The sequence below is a fragment of the Hesperophylax consimilis genome, chromosome 18 (assembly GCF_061612785.1).
Source record: "Hesperophylax consimilis isolate HC1 chromosome 18, BYU_Hcon_1.0, whole genome shotgun sequence".
Taxonomy (NCBI): Eukaryota; Metazoa; Arthropoda; class Insecta; order Trichoptera; family Limnephilidae; genus Hesperophylax; species Hesperophylax consimilis.
In genome coordinates, this window is record NC_142853.1 from 33188407 (window position 1) to 33206628 (window position 18222).

Sequence of the window (18222 nt, forward strand, 5' to 3'; positions counted from 1 at the left end):
TTGAATAGAGTGGGTATTTTCCTCCTTAAATATTGGATTATTTAAATATTCAAACGCACGACGTGTCTGAAGGTTGATCTGAACAAATAAATTGCTGTAGGCGAAATACGATGATACATTTTTAAAAGTATTGTCTTACACGTGGAATCAAACACATTTGTAAGAACAGAATAAATACAACATCGGTCATCATAATAATACGTGTTTTATTATCTTCTTTTTTGTAACAATGGAGATAATGATATACTCACTGGGATCTCCTTACTATATACTTTTTGCGATCACTGATCACTAAAATTCTAGAAGTATATTATACGTTAATTCGTTTTGTAAATTGCGTAGCAAAAGAAACAAAGATTCTTTCATTGAAGAACATTATAATAAGAAATCTCAGTAACACGTGACCTCAGTAGCTCAATATGTAGTGTTGTCCCGGCAAGACAGATGTTCTCATTAGATCCACACAGGAGTCTCTGGGCAATGTAGTTTTCCTCAGGGCCTAATTCATCTATGATGATGCTGTGTGCGGGGTTTTTGGTTTGCAGGAAAGGAAGGAGGGGAAGATCTGGGAAGGAAAAGGGTAAGCGGAGTGGGTAGGAACCCCGGGGACAGTGTGTCCAAGAGTGATAGACGTTTGAATCGATAGGTCGAGAGAGTCCCGTTGGAGTGGTAAAAAGATCTCCTTCAACCGGTATCTCTAAATCCGACCTGCCACACAGTCGGTGAGCAAACGCATCCGCCGCCAAGACATAGACAATTCTCACTCCATGAACCCGGGCACTCCTACTAAGTCACCAAATATAGCGAACCACTTGGAGTGACCTATGGCAGAGGGATTGGTAATCCCACTAATGATGCCACGGGGGGGCGGTACCCATACCCGCCTCCCAAAGTGGTTCTGGGTTCGATTTTCAGTTGCGATCGTTACCCTTTTTATTTTCTTTGTCTTTTTCTGTTTTCATGTTTCATCGAGATTATTTGTTAATATTATGTTCTTCAATGATTAAATATTACAATGAGGTTTATAAGCCATTCTAATAAATTAAATACAAGGATTTTGATTTTATTACGTAAACCCACATCTGATATCCCAGTCAGTACGTTTTAAGTATGTAGTGGAAATTTTTTCAAGCTCTAAATATTAAAAAAAATACTTGTAAAACACTTATCAGAATAATATCGTACAGATAAGTAGGTACGCCTGTTTTAAAAGCGAGTAGGAAGGTACCTACTTACTCCATAGATTAAAATAATTGATATTTTGTTCCTTACATAATACCGCACACGCAATCAATTAATCATTACGTCGAATCACAAGTCACGTCATTCATATTTTATTCATTCATAAAAAATATACATTTTATTGTCTCTGCTACCAACACACTGTCACAATAATACACAGGTGACAGCCCACGCTGGCCCATAACACTCATTCTATCGTTATTCAAATTCACTTTCATGCGTTCATTCATTGAAATATAATATTCGAAGGCACAATTCTCGTAGGTAAGTTTCGCATTAACATTTAAAACTATCGACAATAAAACATGACAAATGATAGCGATAAAATAAATAATCTCAAATAAAATTCTTTTTTACAAATATATTGTTTTTTACACAATACGGCAAGTGCCGTATAAAATTGGTAAAAATGCACACTTTTTGTCCAGAAACTAATTCAGTTTTGCACTGTCATGTTAGAAAGTATTCGCTGAATGTTTCAGCTGTGAGTGACGGGTCCGTGAAGGCATCGTGCAGCAAGGATGGACTGTCGAAGTCCAGAGGAGAAAGGCAGGATTCTGGTAGATCAGGAGACGTAAGCATTGGACTATATGACTCAGGAGAAGACATGAAAGGACTGTCAGGTAATCCCAAATCGGGACTCAACGAAGAATCAGAACTCAGTAACGTTTGAGGACTGCATGTGTTTCTGCTCTCATCTGAATCAAGCAAGTTGTCAAACTCGTGATGGAACAAGGGTGGGTCTCTCAGTGCTTGAGTAAGAGAGCCTATATACCTCATTGCTAGTCTAAGTGTTGTTATTTTGGTGAGCTTTTCTCCTTGAGGAGTAGTTGGGGCTGCTGCCCAGTTGGGTACACATCTTCTCAAAGCTTCAAAAGCTTGGTTAATTTCCCGCATTCTACTTCTTTCTCTAGCGTTTGCTGTCTTTCTTCTGTATTTGCTTAGTGGAGCGGGTCTCGGCCTGGCTTGACTTTGTTTCTCGTCCTTGATCTGTCTCGCTGTTGCTGTTCGTCCTTCTCTCGCCCTTCCTCTAGGACGGAGTTGGTATTTCTCAGCGTTCTTGGTTCCACTGTCTCTGCCTCTTTTACCATTATTGTTGGCATCGGGGAAGAGACGTTGTCCCTTAAAACTAAACTGCATCATCATGTGATCCATGATTAGGATTTATGCATAACTTACTTAAAAATATTTGAAATCTCTTTAGGTTCCTAACGAAATTCACCTTTAAAAGATATGTTATCTTTTAAAATTCACAATACTGGAAGGCTATACCGGTCCTCCATTTTTCACAACCATATTTAGAATTATTTCAGACACTATTTTCTGGATTCTTCTCACGTTGTGAAGGTGTTTGTGGTCCAATCTGAAACAAAGAGAAATATTGTTAAGAATGTGAATATTTTACAGCGTTACTAAATCAGAGACAAATTGTAAATCTCGGTAGTTCTTCGTTTGGTATTATTTGGATAGGAAAATAAACATAATCTTGTAAGAAGTTCATGGCTGTAATGGGGTTGGCCATGCTGAAAGAATGCCAAACGATTAGTGCCAAAAATCATGGTATCAGTAGAGAAATAACCTGGAAGAAGTATTCTGAATTTAAAAACTATTTGAAATAATTTAGGATGAATAGGAACAGAAAAAAATGGCCAGATTATCTACATTCATTTGTTCTTTATTATATTTTTAAAACTTCATACCAATATTGGCCGGTATCATTTCTTCAATGAAACCCATATTGGCATCAACTTTTTATATTTTCTAGAACATTTGGCTGTCCTGAAGTGGTTTTATAGCCAAAGTAGATCGTTTCAGTAATAAACATCAGTTATTAAATATTCAGTTAAATAAAACGAATATTCATATTAAATTAATAATAATAATACAAGTTTTATTATCTTCCATTTTTGTAACAAATAGAGATAAATATATCCTCAATGGGATCTCCCGTGCTGAAGATTTAAAAATGTATTATGAAAATTTTATAGTGTGGATAGTAAATTATGTATGGTTTTGTCTGAAATAAAAATAAATATACCATAAAAATATGTAAATATATTTTAGACCACTTTAATTTTAATTACACTCTAATGGTTTCGGAAGCACCCTTCCTTCGTCAGGAGAGTATTAAAACTAAAACTAAAATCAGTTTTAATATTCTCTGACGAAGGAAGGGTGCTTCCGAAACCGGTAGAGTGTACTTAAAATTAAAGTGGTCTAAAACAAATTTTTATATCTTTACTGTAAATTACGACGAGCCACAAAGTAAATGCTTATTACAAATATGAAAAATAATTATATTACGTGGTGTTTTTTTAGTGCGTGGTTTCGGTTTCAGTCTGATTTATTATTTCTGATCTCCCTATATTGTGTGTCCAGTTTTTATTTGTAATTTAAATTTTATAATACTGTTGTGAGTTTCAAATGAGAGTGGGACATTGTTATAGAGTTTAGTACCATAGTATTGGAAGTTTTTTTTTCATTAACGTTGTATTTGTAATTGCTTGATGGATATATTTTTGACCTTGAGATTTAGTGTATTTAATAAAAGCGTATTGAATGTAAATACAATACGCATAAGCGTATAAAGAAATAATATTTATGAACATAGATAATAGGATCCGTTGAAGACTAACTAACCATCACGCCGTTTCTCCGCAGGGGTAGGCAGAGAGGACGGACCGCCAAACAACTCGGTCTTGGCACACACTTCTTGCCTCATACACATTCATACATCATACATACTCTTCTATTATTCTGACTCTTGATATGGCCCGACTCGAGTATCTGATTCACTTGATCGTGCCATGTCTTCGAAGACGACTTAAAAAATATAGAAACACCGAATGCACAAATAATACTAGCGAATGCATAAATAATCTTAATTCTCGAGAAATCAGTTCCAATTTTGAAAATGGCAATCAAAATAATTTTCTTTTAAAAATATTATGTTATAGGTAGGTACTTTATCGCTTGTATGAATTCTAAGCAATCAGATCTAAATTATGAAATTGATACTAAATTCACAGCAAAATTAAGTTAATTGAACCAGATTTCCTGCAGGAATAACTAACGCACATCACAGACAACCAAAATTAATATTTTTGATGAAATATAATTATTTTTAAAGGTATTTTATTACCAATAAGTTTATGAATCCAGGAAAACATTACATTCAGTGAGATTCCAAATAAATACCAGTTAGAATTTAAAATTCCCACCGCTTAGCAACAATGCTGAGCCATAAATTTATAAACAACACAATATTTAATCGAGATAAACATTTTCAGAGGTAATTTATCGGCTGTTAATATTGGATGAGTAGGAGTGACGGAGGAGTGAAATTTTAAGTGTGAAATACAATATCGGTTCTAAAAATATTTTTTCTTCAACATTTGATCATCAATGACGTGACCATTCCGAAATGTAAAAGGGAAAGAAAAAATTTTAAAACCACCTTTGTGATGAATGATTTAAGATTTTCACGGCCAAAAGTATTAAAGTCATTTGTTTTTGGGGTACTATGCCGTGTTGCTCTACCTCCTTCTTTAGCCAACGTTTTGGTCACCATTACAGCGTCCATCATCAGGGCAGATGTGTGTGTGCTTAAGTATGAAGATGCGATAGCTAGATAAGATGCTAGCTCCAACCCTCTAAGAGCTGACATTAACATAAAATTTTAAAGTGGTTTTCAGCGATTAGTTTTGGTGTAGCCGTCAATTACCAGATACCAAGAGCTACTCAGCTTAGCTCAGTATCACATTAGCTCACATTTCACCACAACCCTAGATTACACATCTGCCCTGATGATGGACACTGCAATGCTATCTAAAACGTTGGCTAAAGAAGGAGGTAGCGCAATACGGCATAGTACTAACTAATTTAAGTGTCAATGTTTCCTGAGTGGTAACCAGAATTATTGCAGATACACAATGATCATAGTCGCCCACCGACTCAAAAAACGTCCCATATTACGGTACCAATAGAAAACACCATGTATTTTATATTCATTTCATTATAACACTAAAAGAAACGTGATGATATTCGATACGTTTATCAGGAGCACAGACCGCGCCAGGAGACCAACTACAAGAAAAACGTAGTTTTATATTTAAAAAAAAACTGGTGTCAGAAGTGATATCTCCTTTACGATGTTTACAAGGCCGTCGAGCGTGTGACAGGTTATACGTCTTATGTCTAATGATGAATGTATCTGGTGTGAATGCACCGAGACAAATAATAATCAGTAATCATGGCTAGCCACAGTAATGAATTTAGCAAATTGATTGACTGATTAGCCTAGATTTATAATGGGTTTCGAGATTTTATAATTTAATAAAAATTATATTATAATCTCATGTGATGTAATGAACGTATATCTAAATGTATGGAAGAGACATTCGTGTATGAAAGAGATAGTATATGTATAAATTGGTATGTCTGCTTTGGTATTATTTTTTTTCTACCAGTGAGATTCTACCAGTTAACTTGTACCATAAGTGTGACAATAAATAGTGTACCAAAACTGTCTACATTACTGTCCTAAAACAGGTAATCTCCTAGTCGGACAGCCAAAGATCACTGTAATATGTAATATGTCATGTTTTTAAAAAATTAATAAATAAATAAAACTCTGTATTATTAAGTATCCAGAATTACTCAAAGAACACTTACTAAATCTCTACCAGAAGTACTAAAAACTGGAACCAGTTCACACAAAGTAGTGCAGTTGAGATCACCACAATGTGCTATAATAGCATTAGGTTGAAATATTAGTAAAGCGCTAAAGTTAAAATTAAAATAATATAATATACCGATTGTAAATTATTATTTTTTTTATTAAAATAACAACTTTGCTTTCCATGATTCAACCCTTTTTGTGTACCTACAAGTTATCAAATCCAAATTATCTGGGTACAGTGTAGAAAATTAAGGCAATTCATTTTTTAATAATTGAAGACAATATTAACGAATCCCAAACGAAAGATGTGAAACAGAAAAGATTCGGTCGCATCTAGGAATTGAACCCAGGACTTCAGCCTTGCTCCACTACTGAGCTATTAGAGCTGGTGATCGGATAAATCATCAAAATGATAATTCATCACACATTTAAAAATTTATATAAAGTCATGGAAAGTGATGAAACAAAAACTTTATTAACTGGGTTAAGTAGGTAAGGTTATGTTAGGTTTAATTTTTTTTCATCGTTTCTAATGACTTCATATCACTATTTAAAGGTGTGTTGAATTGTCCATGTGTTGATTTATCATGGAACTATTAGAGCTACCAACATTATCTTCGTTTTCTTAAAGTTCATTTTTTAATGGCTGCTTTCTTTATGTATGATTGCACGATTCTACCCGAGCTATATACAATATAGGGTATTCAACACAACTTTTAAAGGTGGTATATAGTCATTAAAAATTAATGAAATAAAAACCAGATTGAATAGTTGCATATATACCCTATTTAACCTAGTTTTTGTTTCATCACTTTTCATAACTTTATAACACTTTTTATAGGTGTGTTGAATTGTCATTTTGAAGAGTTATCCGATCACTGCAATATGGGCAGTTTCTTGAATAAATGTATCCATTTTAATTTTTTTATTTTAATGTGCAACATCTATCGACTTTTCTACAAGTCTAGGATGAATTAATTTATTACTGTAAACGGTTGTGTAAGAATCGAATTAATAAGATAATTAATGCTAAGATATTAATTTGATTACTTCAAAATGTGTTAAGCATATTTTTTCGTGATTAATTTCTGGGTTATTATCGTGTTTCGAGCTGCTTCCCGCTTTAGCCAACATTTCGGACAAACTTACAAAGTCTATTTCAGGGCAAATATATAGATAAAATACACTTGATGAAATGATTGATGTCAATTTTTTTTATTTATATACATACTCGTAGAAGTGATACCGTGCTGCGCATTTATCGTGCTGCACATCTTCCCTGATGACGAACACTATAATGCTGTCCGAAACGTTGGATAAAGGAGAAAGCACAACAGGGCATAATTACCTAATGCAATTGGCGTGATTATTTCAAATAATACATTTTTATTCGACCTAACCTTACCTAGTTGCATCAATATTTGTTTAGCATACATATTTAATCTAACGTTTACTTAATCTTGTTTCTTTGCCATTTTGTGAGCTTATTTGACATCGAAAATTAATATCAGTTCTTACCTACACAATGATGGCAAATATATCAATATTCTCCTAATATATTAGGTTTCTTGTCATACAAATAATATTCACTGGTAGATAGTATTACAATGTTGCCAAATAGTAACAGCTTGTGACTTCTGTCCCACTGCTGGGCGTAAAACGAATAAGGACCAGTAACATAAAATTTATTTAGTTGTTGAAATTTATTACTTTGGGTACTATCTAAATTATGTTCAACATTTAGGATACTTATTGTGATCAACTTTAAAATTCACCCAAATGGTGGCTGTAACCGTAGAATTTAAAAAAAACGAATATTATTTATAATAGAATCTTACTGATATTCGAATGTTATAAATAATCGAATGTTACATATAATCGAATGTTACATTTAATCGAATGTTACATTTAATCGAATGTTACATTTAATCGAATGTTACATATAATCGAATGCTGTAAAATTATCTTATGTTACAGTTAATCGTATATTACAACTAATCGAACGTTACAATTGTGTCGCTCGGATAATAATTGTGTTGATTTACAACATTTTTAGTGCGGGTGGCAAAATGAGTATTTTTTTCACACGAGGTGTATGCATGTATTTCAGGTATGCACGGAATCTAAGATAGCGACGCCCCCAATTGCAAAATGTCTACATACGTAGTCGTCATAAATGTCGTAGGTACAGTCATTGTTTTTTCACAAAAACGATTTTATGTCTAATAAAAAAAAGTTCCTACCTACTTTGGAAAATAGTTTTTTTGACCCGATAATCGTATTCAATCCGATTACTTTTAAACCTCATTCGATAACCAATTTAACACTTTATTTCATTATTTATTTAAAATAATCTTGATTTTTCCACCGTTTTAAATGAAATCGACAGTAAAATTATTAATAATCAATATGAATACGTCGATTAAGTCCATTTATAATAAATGCAAAATAAACACAACTAATGGGCAATATAAATTAATGATTAGATTTGGTCGAGACAATTCTAAAAAGAAAATATATTCAATTTTAATGTCCGTGAATTTGAGATTCATAAAAAAATATTACATTCACCGGAAGATGAACAAATTTAGCGGAGGTGTACTACGATCAAAATAACATAATTTTAACATCAGCCGTGGGCTTTGGTTGTTGAAAAATGGTTTAAAATAATCTCCGGTGTTTAGGAGCAAGCTTGGCTAAGTGGGGGTCTAAGTGGGCGGCTAAGTACGGGCACGCTCACGCTCAGCGGGCCGGCTGCAGCTCAGCGATGTTGGTAACATTATACTTTCGATTGCCGACTCTGAAATGAATATATAATTAACACGGAGAATGTAAGAGCGTTTTTTCTTTCACTGCGCGACAGTAAGGATAAGTAATATTTAATTTTATGTGACGTTTAGTGACTGTTCAGTTACACTGTTGTTTATTTGTGGTTCGGTTAAATACAGTATACCGATAGAGTTCTACAGTGAATTCAGTGGCTTTATTACGACCCTCGTTGGGGAAACATTGCGTGTGATTGAGAAATCGTGAATGCGTGAGAGATGAATGGAGTATCAATATATCCGAAAAGAAAATAAGGGTAAAAATTTGCATTACTTACCTATATGCATCAATAAACGGGACACAAGGGATTAAAATTTGCTGAAGGTACCCATATACATCAATATGTGGGACAAAAGCGTTAAAATGTGCTGTAGGTACCTAAATGCAGCAATATACGGGACACAAGGGGTTAAAATTATGCTGTAGATACCTATATACATCAATACACGGGACACAAGGAGTTAAAATTTGCTTTAGGTACCTATATACATCAATACACGGGACACAATGGGTTAAAATTTGCTTTATGAACTATATACATCAATACACGGGACACATAGGGTTAAAATTTGCTTTAGGTTCCTATATACATTAATACACGGGACACAAGGGGTTAAAATTTGCTGTAGGTATGTATATGCATCAATACACTTGACAAAAGGGGTTAAAATTTGCTGTAGGTACCTATATGCATCAATACTTGGGACACAAGGGGTAATAATTTGCTGTAGGTGGAACACATATCCTGGTAATACAAGTATATTCGTAATTTACTAAAAGCTTACCAGGAAACCTGTTAATTCATTCGTAAGACCTGCAATCCCGTTTTAAACCGGATCACCAATAATTTGAAGAGATTCTTAATAAATTAGCAATGCTCATTTTTCTCCGGGTCTAAACGAAATAATGTCATCAAAAAATTCAAACTTAACATTAGATTTCAAATAGATTCGCTGTTTTTTAACGCAGACTTCCCTAAATTAAATAATGTTTTTGAAGGCAGATGAAGGCAAAAATAGCAACAATTTGCTGATGGTTTTTTTTCTTATCAACTTTGTATTACCATTTCATAAGAAGCTAATATATTTTTAGACAAAATTGTTTAAATAAATATCGTCCGTTTGAAAACATGGACGTGTCGGAGCTTGGTATACGGTAAAATTTTGAATGCAAAGAGAACATTTTGTATTCTCTCTTTATAAATCTATTTATATTATATGAAATTATTAATTAAAAAACCTCGATACAGCAATAATGAAAAAAACCCACTTTCCCGATCCTATAACTGAATATAAATGACGCGTACACGCTGTTTGGAGGAATTTAGCATCATACTCATAAAAGATGGACGAGATGAAGAATATAATTTATTATTAGGGAAGAGAACATTTGTATAGATTGTTTCGATGATTTTCGCTGCTGCGATTATTTTAATCTTACTACTGGGCATCAAGACCCCGTATTCCGAATTTCCACAGACATATCACACTTCCCTTGAACACTTTAAGCTCTTAACCCTCCGACGACCAACATACTATTACACCCTTAGGATGGTAAATGTGGCTTCGCCTGGCCGTATCAGAGGTGTGAGCTATTAAACTAGTTTTAGATAAAGGCAGGTATTCAAATAGTGTACATGAACTTGTCAATATGTTGTATAAGTGTATATAACAGGACAAACGTTAGTTTGCTCGTATAATGCCAACGATGGCAAGTCCTTTTTACATTATAATTCTGGCCAAATCGAATGATGAGAAAAAGTTATTGCAGTATACTGGTCGGTTGGTTTAGCGATACTAATACTTGTCAACTACTTCCAACACCACTCGTTCACCCCGATTCACTTCACGATCAGAATCTGGAATTTTTCCGGTGTAAATTTGACGTCTGAGCAGGTAGTTGGTATCCGAATCCCATACCCACCAGACCTTGATACCATATGCGATGGCCTGTCTAGGCCATTTAGTACAGTCATTGAAGTTTATGTCTTAATTTTGTTGTAATTCTACCAAATACATGAAACTCATCGGCAATAGCACCATTCGAAGCAGCTCGCCTAGTTGTACAGTATATTGATACCGTTTGTTAAAAAGTAAAAAAAAAAATCACTTTTGAAAATAAAAATGGCCTGGCCAAGCCACATTGCCTATCGGAGGGTTAAAAATAATTTTTGGAAATAATTTCCGTACATTTGTCGAGTTGAAAAAGCAATAAACTACATGAAATTCTCGAAAGTTTCGCAAATTATTTTTAAAAACAACTGGTTTTGTTACTTAACATGCCAGGATTTTTTTAACAAGGTTTCTTTAAATGCTACTTGCGACATTTGTTGTCTAGAGATTTTTACTCTATTTTAAATAAGTCAAGCATTAATAAATAATTTTGCTTCCGCCTATTAAATATAATCATATATAAATATTAACCAGCTCCCATATAATTGGTGTTTAAACAAACCTTATTCTTTTCGAACTGTAATAAACAGAGCCTTAACCTATGTGTGTATTTCATTTCTGTCAATCAACTAGCCATAATTTCCAACATATTCATTCTGGGTATTGCTTTTTCCCAAGAAATAATATCGTTTCACTCATAATTTTCCTTGTTCCCATACGAATGTATATTATTTTCCTCAACCTGCTAAATAAGAAAGATGCAAGCAAAAACTTAGCGTAACACACACCAAGTATTGTACTGAAGATGTAATTAGCAATCTCGTCGCGTATTATCAGAGATTACAGACTGCAGCTAATATAACTTTTAAATCTCGTTATTTATAATATACCACTGTTTCACAGAATTTATCAAATCTAAAAAATAATAATTGAAATGTTTAAGTTCTGTGAAAGTTCTATTATGATCAAATAAAAACAGGACTTTAATAGAACTATCACAAGAAACTGAATATTTCTTTTAAAATTTGATGAATTGTTAAAATTTTCAAGCAATCCATTTGAGTACTTTTTAATAATGAAACAGAGTTTTAGACGTAAGAATACATTGAAATGACAATAAGATCGCCAACGATTACATTAAAAGTTCTAAATTCGGTTGTACATCAGTGGCGGTCGGTGACTTTTTGTAGAAGGGATGCTGGACATCAAATGTTTATACTCGTACTTACTGCGTACTTGATATAAAACATGCACATCTAGGCGCTAGCCCACGAACAATATACAATTAGGTACCGTCTAAAATTATCTCCATAAATCTATTAAGCTCCATAACTCAATATTTCCAGTATCAAGAATAAGTTTTTTTTCCGCAAATGGCCGAAACACGAAACTTTTTCGCAAGAATGATTCAATTATACAACCACACAATTCACTATTATCATTTAGAAAACGTTGGCGAAGTATCCATTTTACTTTTGGGATTCATTTTTATTTATTTAAATTATGATTAAAAAGTAAATCGCAGGTTAATAATATTCAATAAGAATTAGACTTCAGTATTCAAGCTCAAAGCAAACTGTCAAAGCAGCGCGCGCATACAATACAATGGATTAGTAATAGCGTACAATACTGTGCATTAAACATATGAGCAGTAAAATAGGTTTTTGTACGTTGGATGCTGTCATTAATATCGTATAAAGTTGACGAAGATATTGGCTTGCGGGTCTCAGTGCGCATGGGCGGAAAGAACGTAAGTTCTAGCATTTTGGATACGGTTTACAGATCGCTTCAACACCACAGTATTATTGCTTGTATACGTGTGTTTTACGCGTTTCAGAGTATTTTAGAATGTATGTGTATTTAGACTCGCCCGCGCTATCGTATCGTGTCGTTTGTTGTCGTTCGATGTCTTATAATCATAATATTTGTATGATTTTTAACAGCGAAGTTTTTGTAAAAAAATCACATTAAGGTCGCTGTAAAAATATTAAAATATTTAAATTGCAGTATTAATGTTTTCAGCTTTTTACTCTAAAATGCAAGGGATGTGGAGCATCCACAGCATGTATGGATGGACCGCGACTGTTGTACATGTGTTTGTCTATAACTCTGGTTTAAGGAAAATTTGTCTTCAAGTGTCATTGTTTAGATTGGAACTAATTGTAATTAAGCGATAAATCGATACAGTAGGTGCCTATCTATGATATAATATTATTGTACCGAATTTCATTTAGTACCTACCTATAATAATATTATATTTTTTTAAAACAACATTTTTTTTTGTTAATATATACTACTATAAAATACTAAAAAAATACATGTAAAATGATGAATTGTTAAAATTCTGCGAAACAACCCGTCCTAAATCTTGGCAAGCATGTGATTTTTCAAGGTTCTCCGCTTTTTAGCTAACATGCATTTATTCTCAATCCTACATTGTATTTATAATAATGTTTCACGTATCTGTACTGTTAAATAAAATAAAAGCGTTTGATTATATATAATAGTGAAAGACATAAACAATGTATTTTCATCTCCGTTTGCACGATCCGCAATAAGTTCTCTCGCTCTGTTCTGAATAATGCAGAAAGCTCGGCGATAATTTTCGCATAATAAAGTATCAAGCAACGATACTCCATTCGTCGATTGACACCCGCCATTGGCTGGAGAGGTGGAACGGGGAGTGGAATAATCAAGTATCTAGCGTGGGCACATTGAGTGATTGAAATTTACTAGGACAAAATCCACGGAACGTAAGAAGTCCCACCTAAAGCTTTCAATATTTATGAGTTTGTCAACTGAAATTGGTTCAGGACATGCACATTTCATAATAAATTTTATGAGTTTGTCAAATGAAATTGGTTCATGACATGCATATTTCATAATAAATTTTATGAGTTTGTCAAATGAAATTGGTTCATGACAAGCATATTTCATAATAAATTTTATGAGTTTGTCAACTGAAATTGGTTCATGACAAGCATATTTCAAAATCAATATTTTGTGAGTTTGTCAACTAAAATTGGTTCTAACATGCATATTTCATAATCCATATTTATGAGTTTGTCAACTGAAATTGGTTCATGACATACATATTTCATAATTAATATTTATGAGTTTGTCAACTGAAATTGGTTCATGACATACATATTTCATAATTAATATTTATGAGTTTGTCAACTGAAATTGGTTCATGACAAGCATATTCCATAATCAATAATTTTTAGAGCATTTTTCGACTAACCGTCTTATGTTATTGAGTGTCGTTGACGAGAACAGGGTATCTGAACTAAAGGATTATATATGAAAGCAAGTTAGCTATAATAAAAGATAATCTCTTCAAAAACATGATATTTTCAAAGATAAAATAATACAATTCATCAGCTGAGTCTCTACTTAATTGTTCTAACAGTACCTAATCTCTCGATTTTACAAATAAGGGTTTAAAATAATGAAGGATTAATATATTTAAAAGGACAATTTAATCAATTTACTTTATAAAATATTGGCCATTTTTAGTGTTATTTCACGATTAAATTAAATGTATATTTGCGGCACGTTCCAGAGTGGAAGATACTCTCAGTATCGCCCTGGTGTATGACCACCATTCAGAATTGAAACGATTCTTGAAAAGGCTTTGGCCGTGTTCGGTCACTAGGTCTGAATAGCGACCGTCCTCGTCTCCGTCTCTTTCCCCTCCCCCCTACTTTCAGCCTCACTACACACCATACCCTAATAAGAGAAGCCATAGTCTCACTGGCTCCAGACGGTTGAGAGCAGTTGGGACTCTTGGGCGGTGTTCACATAAAAAAAGAAGAATAATTAAGAACTCGACCGATGATTTTCCGACAGGTAAAAAATGTCCATTGTTATTTATTTACTTCATTGAAATAATATTTAAAGATTAGTAAAATACGAGGATTATCGGGTTCTCCGAATATGCTGATAGGTAATAAAAGCCTATGTTGAGGGGTAAGGCTCTCGACTAGCAGTCCGAAGGTCGCGGATTCAAAATTTCGGCGTGGGCAAGTAAATTTTATGAGATAAAATTGTTTTATTTCACCATTTATTCATTTAAAATATTATTTAGTATATTTGCGGCACGTTACAAAATGGAAGTCACTTTCAGTATCGCTCTGATTCAAGATCACAGAGCAGAATTGAAATGTTGCTTAAAGTGTCTTTTGCCGTGTTTGGTGAAAGACCAAATATGCCAAAAGGCAATGTGTCGGAAAATAAATAATAATATTTCGATCAAATTTTATCTCGAGGCGAAATATGAGGAAGTCTAAATAAGTAGAAAGTCACAATTTCTAGAAATGAATAAATGTCATTCAGTCAGTGCAAGTAGTAAATATTATCAAGGATAGGTGAGTAATTGTGAGGCGAGGAAGCAGGCAGCCAACAACCAACAACCAGCACTTGTCCCGCGGAATTAACAGACAAAGGCGAATCTACCCACTTGAAAGCTCACCTGCGAGACTCGACTCTACTGCCGCTAGTTATTGTAATGCGCCTATCTACATACAATGAGGGGACTTGACGCATTTACCTAACCTAAGGCACTAAACATTACAGGAAAGTTGTCTTAATTGCTGCTACTTTTGTCAGGTCTCAGGCATATTCTGTCAGAAGGTCGGAGTATTTCCGCTTTTCAATAAAATCCAAATAAATGTAAAATTTCTAAATACATCCGAAAACTTAACTGTTTTTGAAAATGACAAAATACGATTTCAAAAAACACATATTAAAAGAAATACATTTTTTTTTAGAAATATTATAATCTTGAATACAAAAACAAAAAAATATTGAATACATATTTAAAAAAATATATATATATTTTAATAGACAACATATTACAAAGTTAATCTCACCTCATTTTTTGTCGTTTCATATAAAAATAATTATTTAAAAAAAACACTATTTGGATTCATCTTTAAAATGAATTGATTTACATTATGAAAACAAGAAATATGCTTTAGATTAATTGAAGGTTTTCCTATCGTTTCGCTTGAGTAGAATACAAATAAAAAAATATAAATGTAAACTACTAAAAAATATTTTTTTCAATAGAAATGTATGAACGCGTAAAGGAAACAACTTTAAAAAATGCAGTATTAAAGCTAAGATTATCTGTGACAGTTTCATTTGATTAACTTTTTTGCTTTCTTATAAAATTATTTACAAAATATATTAAAACCATTTTTGTGCTTGAAATCGAACGTTTATAGACTCAGTTTGCCAAGCGATTTTAAGACATATTACCAACAATATAAGAAATACCAAGAATATGCACATTTTTAGCTTGTAGCTTCCTGTTAAGTCTCATCACATTTCTTACGACAAGTGGGGGGAGTCAAAACGATTTTTGTGTCATCATATTAGTTGTTGTCACAAGTGAACCCATTAGCCTGGAGGGTTGAATATATTATTGATAGAATAACCTACATTTTTATTTAATCAAAATAAATAAATAATTAAACATTACATTGAAAAATCTTTATTCTATACAAAAATATTATTACAACATAAAACCCATGTAAGAATCGTGGCTCCCTGATCAGACACAAGAACTCCTCTTTTTAAAATATTTATGTTTCTTTATTCGTTATATTACAGTGAAAAAAAAAGTATGTTGCTTACTTGCACTATATTCGGTATTCTTTCTTCTGTGTCTATTTATCTTTTGATTTGCTGGGGTTCTCTCTCCCTCGGAAGATGTTGACCTTGTTAAACCGTGTCCGGTGCAGTCATTGCCTTTGTGCATCATATGCACGCATTAATGGAGCCTAAAAGATTCTGATTTGTGTGAAGGTGTACTAATTCAAATAACAGAACACGTCGTAGAAAAATGTCCGTTTATCAGTTCTCCGCAAATATGTGTTGAACCAAGTGTCTCCCGATAACGTCGACCGTCTGAATAAGTAGTATGCCACTTTAAACTACATCAACTGTCCTCCACCATACAAAGATGAAATTGAATTTATATTTACAGTCATAAATAAAATATTTGCCACTAACTGCAGAAAAGCAGAAAGGAATACTTATTTTGTGCAAAAAACCCCCAATGAAAACATTAAGTTATTATTTTCATTTACAAATAACAAATCATTCACCAGAATCAAAAAAATATGATCCTCTTCTATAAGAAAAGTAAAAGAGATTCGGTGGAGAAAAGATGTGGCGGATAGCGTATTTCTAATTTTGAAAATGACTTATTTTCAGAAAGACATAAGCTGCAAGAAGATGTCTTGACGTAGTGTTGTGTAAAGTAATTAAATCTTTTTTACATTAATTCCACAAAGGAGGCCCTGAAGATAATAATTTCCCTCAAGGCCTTTATCATCTTTTATACATTAGGATCTTTTTTAGGGAAATGAAGTAGAGGAAATTCTGCAAAGGTAAGGTCTCATGAGGGTTGGTTAGGTATCTAGTTATCAGAGTGTCCAGGAGTGACTGACATACCAATATATCCTTTCCATTAGGAGGTCAAAGGGTCTCCCAAATTGGCATGCCATGCAGCTGGTTGGCAGGCACATCCGGAACACACCTCACCTAATGCACCCGGGTACCCCTGCTAAATCACCAAACGTAGCGAACCACTAGGGGTGACCTTTGGCAGAGGTGTTGGTTATCCAAAAAATGGTTAAACTAAACAATTCCTAACTAACATCCCAAAAAGCCTACGAATTTCGACTTGCGAACATAGAGGGAGGAAAAGCCCTCGACTTCAAATACAATTTATCGTAGTATTACCAACTTGATTTATCAATTTTACCACTATGTTTGAGATGTCACAAATAATACAACACAAAAAGCAATGTTAATCCGAGGAATGCACTTAAGACATGTTATAAATCGGACATAAAACATATTCTATGACATAAATCAAATAATGAAAAGGAATATCTTCTTATAAATATGAACACATCGCTTTGCTGGCACGTGGATTTGATTGAGTGGGTGCCACTTGGCTCATTTGTTCGGTATCATACTGTACCCCGTTCCTCCTAGAGGTCTTAAATATGTCCGACTTTGTTGAAGTATTTAAAGATGGCCCGAAGTCTGGACACTAGAAAATATTTCCTAGTACAGGGATGAATAACAAGTGATTTTTGAACACATGATTTAATTTGTTTTATTTTCATAGATTTTGGGTACCGCCGCTCCAGGAATCAAGTGTTGGATAACCAACACCTCTGACATATAGATAGAAAATATTAATAAGTTCAAAAATGAATTAAGAAAATATGTCTATCTCAATTATTAATGTTTCTTTTTTTTGTGACTTTAGTGAAATATTTAAAGAAAGATTATGTTTGCCAAACAATGTACTTACATGTTTATATGTGTATAAAACTATTAGCACACACGAAGATGTGAGCTAACTTAAGATTAATAAATAAATAAATAAATTAATAAATATGTCATCCTAAATGGTTTGTTGCGTTTGGTGACTTAGCAAGGGTGCTCTAGTTCATTGACCGAGGTTTGTCTGAGTCTTAACGTCGGATCTGTCTGCCCACCAACTGCGTGGCAGCACCAACTGTCAGTTAAGAGAAACCTTTTGACCTCTCCAAC

At 33.4% G+C, this 18222-nt stretch overlaps 1 protein-coding gene across 1 annotated transcript in view; it reads right to left on the minus strand.

Annotated features, from left to right (window-relative positions):
- Nucleotides 1-1138: 1138 nt before the first annotated feature.
- Nucleotides 1139-18222, minus strand: part of LOC149415693 (uncharacterized) — a 30047-nt gene continuing 12963 nt past the window's right edge. Inside the window, exon 2 of the mRNA XM_089642528.1 lies at nt 1139-2605. Within this exon, the coding sequence (XP_089498654.1) occupies nt 1693-2397 (705 nt within the window). The 5' untranslated portion in view covers nt 2398-2605 and the 3' untranslated portion in view covers nt 1139-1692. The remainder of the gene's footprint in view (nt 2606-18222) is intronic.